This window comes from Rhinichthys klamathensis, unplaced genomic scaffold (genome assembly GCF_029890125.1).
Source record: "Rhinichthys klamathensis goyatoka isolate OS25496 unplaced genomic scaffold, OSU_Roscu_1.1 h1tg000005l_1, whole genome shotgun sequence".
Classification (NCBI taxonomy): Eukaryota; Metazoa; Chordata; class Actinopteri; order Cypriniformes; family Leuciscidae; genus Rhinichthys; species Rhinichthys klamathensis.
The window spans coordinates 5,638,449-5,648,655 of NW_026606558.1; the positions used below are offsets into that span (position 1 = coordinate 5,638,449).

Below are 10,207 nucleotides of genomic sequence, written 5' to 3' on the forward strand. Positions count from 1 at the left end.
AAGTGCGTGTTAGAAACGTGAGCGCTGCAAGCGGGCACGAGACTATTTTTAGCCTGCAGAGGCTGGACTTGTGACGGCATAAAAATTATCTGCGAGAGCCGGAATCGAACGCGGGTCTCTGGCGCGAAAAGCTTTGTGATACACCACTGAGCCACAGGGGTAATGACACAAGCACAGTAGCGCGAGCAGATAAGAGGGCGTGATAGCAGTAACAGGTTCGGCCTCAGCGGAACTAACACACTATAACCCATTTGTCCAGCTTTATGCTCGGAAATGAGAACGTTTCTCATGAGCGTGGGAGAGCGCGGCCGCTTTCTGTCACGTAAGAGAGCTGGAAAACCAAAACCGAGTTTGGGGGAGAGTAGTTCTTAGAACTGTTTAGAAGTGGACAGTTCCTATAACTAAGTTCCTGTAACTACTTGGTCGGAAAGCGGCTTATGTAAATGATGTAAATAATGTTTGTGTGTACTACATGATGTATTCTTTCTTCAGGCTCTACTGTTGGGAATTGGGCTTCAACACAAGAGTGTAGATGAGCTGGAGAAGGCGATCGATCTGCCCGCTTCTCAGCTTATGGGCCTGTTCAACCGGGTCATCCGTAAAATAGTGCAGGTGAGACCAAACAAGCCCTCTCTCCTGCTCTCTCATACACACACAGAAGAATTAGAACCGAACCTTCTTTTCAGAGTGAGAAATAAACTGCATGGATCTACTCTTCTGTAATGTTTCAGTGTGTATTGTTTGATTCTATATTTCCTGCAGTTCTTCAACACTCTTCAGGAGAAAGCAGTTGAAGCAGAGATGGTGGCCACCAAAGACATAAGCATGGAACCGACTGCGCAGACGCTAAATGAAGATCTGGTATGAGACTCTAGATTATTATTTTGTGATCCAAAAAATAACCACAAAAATGTCGAGTCGGTAAGATTTTTTTAAAATGTATTTGAAAGAAGTCTCTTATGCTTGCAAATGATGGGTAAAACAGTTATAATATTGTGAAATATTTTACCATTTAAAATACCTTTTCTATTTTAATATATTTTAAAATGTATACATGGGATGCAAAGCTGAATTTTCAGGATCATTACTGCAGTCTTCAGTGTCACATGATCCTTCAGAAATCCTAATATGTTGATTTGGTGCTTAAGAAACATTTCTTATTATTTTCTGTTGAAAACAGTGCTCAGGATTCGTAGAGGAATAGCAAGTTCAAAAGAACAGTATTTATTAGAAAAAGAACATTTTTGTGACAAGTTATCATATTAAAATATTATTTTGTCCCTAAGAATGATGCAGCCAAAGAATTCCAGGAGAAACACAAAACTGACATGGAGAAGATTAAAGACATGAATCTTTCAGAGTGAGTACAGTCCAAACTATATTTATTTAAACAGGTCTTTTTATTTAGGGTTCTTGCACAGTATGGAAGTATGGAATTTGATTTGAGTCATTTTCAGGTCTGGATGAATATGGAAAAAAGAAAACCGAGTTTGGAGAGAGAAAAAGTGTTTCCAGACTTTTGCGCCTATTCAGTTTTATAAACTATAAAATTAAGAATTTCTAAAAATACATTTATCATACAAGCAGAGTGTTTTCATGTGATCCTTTAGTGATTGTCAAACACGAATGAATTAATTCAAGGCAGATTTTCATTACGCAAAACTGTTTGTCTTTACCACAAGAAAGTGTCTTTTGAACTTCACTGAACGAATGTGCCAGTGCCACTCAAACCAGCAACAGATAAAGGAGCAAAGATCATCCAAATCAGACTGTACTTTGATACTGTAAATGTGTTTTGATGGTGCACAATCACCAAACGGCAAAGTCAGGTGTCAGTGGTGAATATATGAGGTTATAAAGCTTTTTAGGTTCTTCTGCATTTTTAAGAAAACCAATGGGGAAAAAACTGAATAAAAATATTAACAGATGGCTGTACTATATACCAAATATAATGCTGTATGTACCATTTATGTTGAAATGATTTGAAAAGTCAACAGAGGTTTGGAAATTTTAGTCTGGAATGGTATGGAATTTTGAAATGGAATGTGAATTTTTATTGTTACCCCTTGTGGCTCACTTATAATTATAGTTTTGTATATTACGTTTCCTTACTCAAATGGCTGTGTTAACCCCTCTTTTCCATTCTGATTTTTTTACAAAGGTACATGATCCGAGGAGATGACGAGGAATGGGACCAAGTGTTGAAGAAAGCCGAACATACAGCTATTGTGAGCATAAAAGGGTAAGCAAAGATAAATGGAGCTTGGGTTAAGGAGATTTCGTCTTGATTTTTGTCTGAGATCACTGCTATGAATTTTATCTTTGTTTTTTCCCCCTCAGTGACAAAAAAAGAAAACTGGAAGGCTTGAACCAGAAAGAACAATGGCAAGGCAAGAAGATGAAGAAAAATAAGGACAAAAGGGGCAAATTTGGAAAGAAAACATGAAAGAAATGGACTTTAAAATGAAACCTTGAAATGTATTTGTGCTTGTCGTCCTTTAGGTTTCTCTGGTCAATAGATTTATGCAAGTCTTGAGTCCAAATGAGAAGATATATTTGGATAAAGGATTTTAGAATCAAGACCAATTTGTTTTCTTTTTTTATATCTAGTTTTTTTCTTCAGTAAATCAAACAAAATAAAGTTGTACATTTGGTGTTTTTTCTTAAGTTGATTTCAGCAGCCTGACACTATATATTTTAATACTATGATACTATACTGTTAATTTTTTAAGCTGTTATGTGTCTTGAAAAAGCCGATAGGACTACAGAGGTTGTCTGGGAGATTAAACGTCATCACACTGACACTGTAAAGGTAAACTCCGTCCGCTTTTACAGCCTCTGTGTGCTTATAATTGTGCTCTTATAAACTATTCCAAATCAAAATTTCTGGGCAAATGTTTTTTTATTTTTTTATATCTATATAAGAAAAAAAGAAACCGTTGTCGGAAACTTAACCCGTTTAATCCCAAATTTACGTAAGTCTAGATAGAAGATCCAACACATTGATAGTTTCTGGGATACTAATAACTACACTGAACAAAATTATAAACTTTTGTTTTTTTCCCCGTTTTTCATGAGCTGAACTCAAAGATCTAAGACTTTTTCTATGTACACAAAAGGCCTATTTCTCTCAAATATTGGTCACAAATCTGTTATTGAGCACTTCTCATGTTCAGCTCATGAAAAATGGGGGCAAAAACAAAAGAGTTGCGTTTATAATTTTGTTCAGTGTAGGATTAACAGCCAAAACGAATCGGTTACCTAACGTAACCTCGGTTCTCTCTAGAAGAGGGAACGAGTATTGCGTAAGCTAGCTTACGCTGCGGGAAAGATTCATCTTTGCTGAGATTTTGAAGCCAAAAAATTATTTCATAATTTGTATCCATTGACAACGCAGTTCCTCTGCGGCAGACCTAGAGCAGGCTAGCTAGCAGCTCATTGGTTCGCTCAGAGAGAACTGCTTAAGCCTATGGGAGAGCGGGGCTGAACCCGCTTCCAATGAGAGGCGCCCGCGCGCTCATTGCGTCATGGCCCGCCAGAATGGGCGTGGCTATGGTGTATATAACAGTCTCTCCCAGGCTTATATGTTGATTTATTTCAGCGTGAAGCGAAGCGCTAGTAGCGCAAGCACGGCCGGGAACGCAATACTCGTTCCCTCTTCTAGAGAGAACCGAGGTTACGTTAGGTAACCGATTCGTTCTCTTACGAGAGGTTCTCTCGTATTGCGTAAGCTAGCTTACGCTGCGGGAACACCTGGTCAACGCCGTGCGCGCTATGAATCCACTCATGAATCCCAGGGTGATACCGGGGGATTTTTAACGTGGAGTGAATGTAGTATGAGGCCGGCAGAGCGGGCACATGAAGTGTATACATAAGCATGTATGAGGCCGGCAGAGCGGGCACATGAAGTGTATGAGCATTTAAGGAGAGCACAAGGGGCGAACCGGTTGTGTGAGGGACTCCCAGTAATGCAGCTTCTTAGGGAGCTGGTCGTTGGACAGCTAGTAATTTTGCCTGCAAGGCGGGAACTTCCAAGTTGTAAAATCTGACAAAAGTGGACGGGGTTCCCATCCTGCGGCCACACAAATGTCATGAATGGAAATTCCACAGGACCATGCCCACGATGAGGCCATGCCTCTAGTGGAGTGCGCCCTGATGCCCAGAGGGCAGGGCAGGCATTTAGATGCGTAAGCAGAGGCGATAGCGTCTACTATCCATCTAGACAGTGTCTGTTTAGAGGCGGCCAGACCTTTGGTGCGCCCCCCAAACGACACGAAAAGCTGCTCAGCGCGTCTGAACGCGGCAGCGCGCGTAGTGTACAATCTCAGAGCCCGCACCGGGCAGAGGAGATTGGCGTCGCGCTCACTATCGGATGAAGGCAGAGCCGATAGGGAAATAATCTGAGCCCTGAACGGGGTACCAATCGCCTTCGGGACATAGCCATGTCTAGGTTTGAGAATGACAACAGAATCATTCGGTCCAAACTCAAGACACGCGGCGCTGGATGAGAGCGCGTGAAGATCCCCCACGCGTTTTACTGAGGACAGAGCCGTCAGAAAAACGGTTTTGAGCGAGAGGTATTTTAGGTCCATAGACTCGAGCGGTTCGAACGGGGGTGCTTTCATAGCTTCGAGAACTATAGAAAGATCCCAGATAGGAACCGAAGGGGGGCGCGGAGGGTTCATTCTCTTAGCTCCCCTGAGGAAGCGGATGACTAACTCGTCTTTGCCCAGGGACTGAGCGCGTCGGGGTTCAGAGAACGCCGCGACGGCTGCCACGTAAACCTTGAGAGTGGAGGGGGACCTGCCCTTGTCCAGCATCTCTTGAAGGAAAACAAGCAAAGACGGCCCCTCGCATGACCGTGGGTCCAGATGTTTGTCGGTGCACCATTTTGAGAACACAGACCATTTAGACGCATAGAGCCTTCTCGTGGAAGGTGCTCTAGCCTGTATGATAGTGTTTCTTACTCCTGGCAAATCGACGAATAGTCGTTGATCACCCATGCATGTAGCGCCCAGCGCCGTGGATGGGGGTGCCAGATCGTGCCGCGAGCTTGAGAGAGGAGATCTGCTCTGACTGGGATGGGCCACGGGGCTGTCTGTGACAGCTGAGTGAGCTCCGGAACCCAATTCTGACTCTCCCAACGCGGGGCTATGAGGAGCACCGAGTGGCGTGTGTCCCTGATCCTCTGAATTACCTGTGGTAGCAGAGCGATCGGAGGGAATGCATAGAGCGGGCGGCGAGGCCATTCCTGGGCTAGCGCGTCCTCGCTCCTTGAGAAAAATATTGGGCAGTGAGCGTTCTCTTCTGACGCGAAGAGGTCCACCTCTGCTCTGCCGAATAGCCGCCACAGTATTTGGACCGTTTGTGTGTTCAGGGACCATTCTCCTGAGGAGATGAGGTTCCTGGACAGTATGTCTGGACCGTCGTTCAGATGGCCCGGCACATGCGTCGCTCTGAGCGAGAGCAGGCGGCTCTGAGACCAAACTAAAATGCGGTGTGTCAGTAGGAAGAGATTCCTGGACCTGACACCGCCCTGACGGTTGAGATAGGAGACCACAGCCATGTTGTCCGAACGGATCAGGACGTGGTGTCCCCGAATGAGCGGGAGGAAGCGCGAAAGCGCGTTCTCGACCACAAGCATTTCCAGACAGTTTATGTGTAAGGGGCTTTCCTGTGTCGACCAATGGCCGAAGGCCGGTGAGCCCTCGCAGACTGCACCCCAACCCGTGTTGGATGCATCTGTCGAGATGACTTTTCGGCGGGAAAAGGTCCCCATCGTGACGCCCTGTCGAAACCATTCTGCTACTGTCCATGGCTGCAGCGCCGTGAGACATGTCTGCGTAACTCTGATCAGCTGGCGGCCCGTGTTCCACGCGCGGTGGGGTACACGGCTGTTTAACCAAAGCTGAAGCGGACGCATGTGCAGAAGGCCCAGCTGAAGCATAGCGGAGGCTGAGGCCATGTAACCCAGCATCCTCTGAAAAGTTTTCAGAGGTGTGCGGGTGCCCATCCGAAACGAGGCGGCCAGTCGCTGTACACTGCGCGCGCGCTGTGTAGACAGGCGAGCCGTCATCGTGACCGAGTTCAAATCTATTCCTAGAAAGGAAATCGATTGACTGGGTTGAAGGGAGCTCTTTGTCCAGTTGACAGAGAGGCCCAGCGTTTTCAGATGGTCGAGGAGAACTGCGCGGTACGACAGAAGCTCCGTCTGTGATTGGGCCAAAATCAGCCAGTCGTCCAGATAATTCAATATGCGCAGCCCCTGGCTCCGCAGGGGGGCGAGCGCCGTATCCATGCACTTCGTGAATGTACGGGGCGCCAGGGATAAGCCGAACGGGAGAACGGCGTATTGATAAACATGACCCTCGAAGGCGAAACGTAAGAATGGCCTGTGACGGGGATTTATCTGGATCTGAAAATAGGCGTCTTTCAGGTCTAGAGAGATGAACCAGTCCCCCTGGCGCACCTGCGCGAGGAGTTTCCTGGTAGTGAGCATCTTGAACGGTCTCTTCATGAGCACTTTGTTCAAAGACCTGAGATCTAAAATCGGTCTGAGGCTGCCGTCTTTCTTGGGAACCGGAAAATAACGGCCGTAAAACCCCGACTCGGTCATAGATGGTGGGACTCTCTCTATAGCGCCCTTTTGCAACAGCGTCGCAATTTCTGAGCGGAGCGTGCCGGCGGCCAGCGGGCTGACAGTAGATTCAAGCCGAGCGCGCGCACGAGGCGGGCGGCGGCGAAACTGTAGTAGATAGCCGTTCTTTATAATGCTTAGCACCCACGGGGAAATGCCTGGAATGGCTTCCCACGCTTTGGAGCATGCGGCTAGTGGCCGAATGGCTATATCGCCCTGATTGCTGCACATAGCGGGCTGGACACAGTGTGTGGGCGCGCTTTGAATGTGTGTGGCAACGGGATTTGCACTCAGAGAGGAGTCTATGGGCCGTGAAACAGAGCGAGCAGAGAGGGGACACGCGCATGAGCTCGTGGGCGTGTTTATGTTCTCTGATATTAGAGCGGGCTGTGCCCGTTTCATGTGACGGGGCTCTGAGAGAGACACGGGATATGTTATGCTTGTGTGTATGGGTGAGCACATGATTGTGGGCACATTTTCTACACAACTGGCATATTTTCTCTTTTTGAGATTTCTCTGGGTAGCCGTGAAAACGGCTTTTTGTCGCTCGCAAGCGGGCTGGGACACCGGCTTGTTTGTGGCGGTCAACACTACAGCAGTCGGCGAAACAACGGGGACTGGCAGAGGGCGAAGCTTTGACGGCGGTCCGGCCGCAGCGGGAGAGCACCGTCGTTTTCTTAACTTTGCTAGGCAGACTTCTGATGATCAGGCTTCAGCGTGATCTTGGGTCGCGGGCCCCGGGGGGGCGGCGGTCTGCGGCGGCTGTCAGAGCGAGAGCGAGGGCGGCCGCCCTGTCTGCGCTGGGCTGTTTGAGTCTGCGGAGGGGGGCGCTGTGGTGGAGCTCTGGCAGGAGGCTCGCGAGAGCGGCCCGCGGAAGAGCTAGCGCGGCGGGGCAGAAACAAATTCATGGCCTGAGTAGCTTTCTGGACCTCGGAAAAGCGATCGACGATTCCCGTGACCGCAGATCCAAAAAGGCCCGTCGGGGAGAGGGGCGCGTTAAGAAATGCGGCGCGCTCAGAATCTCCCATGTCGGCGAGCGTGAGCCATAAGTGTCTCTCGGCTACACAAAGGCTGGCCATGCATCTCCCCAGAGCTTGTGTGGCGGCTTTAGTGGCGCGAAGGGCGAGGTCCGTAGCACTTCTCAGATCCGTGACAGCGGGGGAGGGGTTTCTTCCGCTTTCGGCCCACTCACGGAGAATATCGCTCTGTAACACTTGGAGGACAGACATAGAATGTAGCGCTGCGGCGGCCTGACCGGCGGCGGCGTAGGCGCGAGCATGAAAGCTCGAGGTCGCTCTGCAAGCTTTCGAAGGAAGCGTGGGGGAAGAGCGCCATCTAGCAGAGGGCGGGCAGAGGTGTGCGGCGACCAAGTCCTCAACGGGCGGCATGGCTGAGTAACCTTTTTCGGCGGCTCCGTCCACCGAGCGCAGCGAGGCGGATATATCGGAGCGGTTTCTAGCCGAGAGCGGGGCATTCCAGGACTTCGTCAGCTCTGTGTGAAGTTCAGGCAAGGCAAGGCAAGGCAAGTTTATTTATATAGCACATTTCATACACAATGGCAATTCAAAGTGCTTTACATAAAAATAAAAAAATAAAAAATAAAAATAAATAGGAATAATTAAAACAGTTAAGAATAAAGAGATTAAAATAATCAAAAGAAATAAGAATAATTAAAGCAGTTTAGAATAAAAAATAAATTAAAATACAGTACAAACAGTCGGACACAGTGGCACAGTGCTCATTCAGTAAATGCATAGCTAAACAGAAGTGTCTTGAGTCTGGATTTGAATGTGACTACTGTAGGAGCACATCTGATCTCCTCTGGAAGCTGGTTCCAGCTGCGGCTGGCATAATAGCTAAAAGCAGACTCACCATGCTTAGAGCGAACCCTTGGTATTTCTAGCTGATGTGATCCTAATGATCTGAGTGATCTGTTGGGTTTATATTCAGTGAGCATATCTGCAATGTTTTTAGGTCCTAGGCCATTAAATGATTTATATACCAGTAATAATACTTTAAAATCAATCCTAAATGTAACTGGGAGCCAGTGTAAAGACCTGAGGACTGGTGTGATGTGTTCATATTTTCTGGTTCTGCTCAGAATCCTGGCAGCAGCGTTCTGTATGAGCTGCAAATGTCTTATGGTCTTTTTGGGAAGGCCAGTGAGGAGTCCATTACAATAATCCACCCTGCTGGTGATGAAAGCATGCACAAGTTTCTCTAAGTCTTGACTGGAAACAAAGCATCTAATTCTTGCAATATTTTTCAGATGATAGTATGCTGATTTAGTTATTGATTTGATATGACTACTGAAACTAAGGTCTGACTCTAGAGACACACCCAGATTCCTCACTTTATTTTTAGTTGTTAGACCCCTAGCGTCAAGGTATGCATTCACCTTGAGAACTTTATCTTTGTTGCCAAACGCAATGACTTCAGTTTTGTCTTTGTTTAACTGAAGAAAGTTTTGGCACATCCAATTGTTTACTTCATCAATGCATTGGCACAGGGAGTCAATGGGGCTGTAATCGTTAGGCGATAGGGATAAGTAGATCTGTGTGTCGTCTGCATAGCTGTGGTAAGAGATTTGTTTCTTTCTCATTATTTGGCTCATTGGGAGCATATATAGGTTGAATAGGAGTGGCGCAAGAATTGAGCCTTGAGGGACTCCGCATGTCATGGATGTCCACTCAGACTTATGGTCTCCTATACTCACATAATAACCTCTCCCTTCTAAGTATGACCTGAACCATTTTAGGACTATCCCAGAAAGCCCCACCCAGTTTTCCAGCCTGTCAAGAAGTATGTCGTGATCGACAGTGTCAAATGCAGCACTGAGGTCGAGTAGTACCAGCACTGATAATTTGCCGTTATCAGTGTTTAAGCGAATATCATTTATTATCTTTATGAGCGCTGTCTCTGTGCTGTGATGCGATCTGAAACCAGATTGAAAATTGTCAAAGTATCCATTCGAGATTAAGAATTTGTTCAGCTGATTGAAGACAACTTTTTCAATGATCTTTATGGTCTTATCCAGATTGCTCTTTTTCAGGAGGGGCTTGACAACTGCAGTTTTCAGGGAGTTTGGAAAATTCCCAGAGATAAGTGAGGCATTTACCACTTCTAGGAGATCAGCTTCTAAACAGTTTAACACACTTTTGAAGAAAGATGTGGGAAGTGCGTCAAGGGCGCAGGTTGATGTTTTAAGGTGCTGTACGGTTTCTTCTAAAATTTTGCCATCAATTTCATCAAAATCAGACATAGTAGCTGCTTTCTCAGGTTGTGGTCTGATCTGTCTGACCCTAGTGCAGCTCAATGATGTGCTGATCACCTTTCTGATATTATTGATTTTCTCAGAGAAGAACGAAGCAAACTCCCTGCACTTTCTGTCTGAGAGCAATTCATTGGGAATCTGGCTTGGGGGGTTTGTCAGTCTCTCTACAGTAGCAAAAAGAGTGCGTGTGTTGTTTAAGTTGCTGTTTATAATATTTGAGAAGAAAGTCTGTCTAGCTTTGCCTAGTTTCATATTGAAAGCATGGATGCTGTCTTTATAGATGTAATAATGGACTA

At 46.5% G+C, this 10,207-nt stretch overlaps 1 protein-coding gene across 2 annotated transcripts in view; it reads left to right on the forward strand.

The window, feature by feature from the left end:
- The window catches only part of nat10 (N-acetyltransferase 10), a 29,104-nt gene extending 26,650 nt beyond the window's left edge, over nt 1-2,454 (forward strand). Inside the window, exons 25-29 of one of the 2 annotated variants that reach the window (XM_056256159.1) lie at nt 493-612; nt 763-861; nt 1,287-1,360; nt 2,162-2,242; nt 2,341-2,454. In XM_056256159.1, coding sequence (XP_056112134.1) covers nt 493-612; nt 763-861; nt 1,287-1,360; nt 2,162-2,242; nt 2,341-2,446 — 480 coding nt within the window. In that variant the 3' untranslated portion in view covers nt 2,447-2,454. The remainder of the gene's footprint in view (nt 1-492; nt 613-762; nt 862-1,286; nt 1,361-2,161; nt 2,243-2,340) is intronic. The other variant, XM_056256160.1, reaches the window with a different exon arrangement.
- Nucleotides 2,455-10,207: the final 7,753 nt, after the last annotated feature.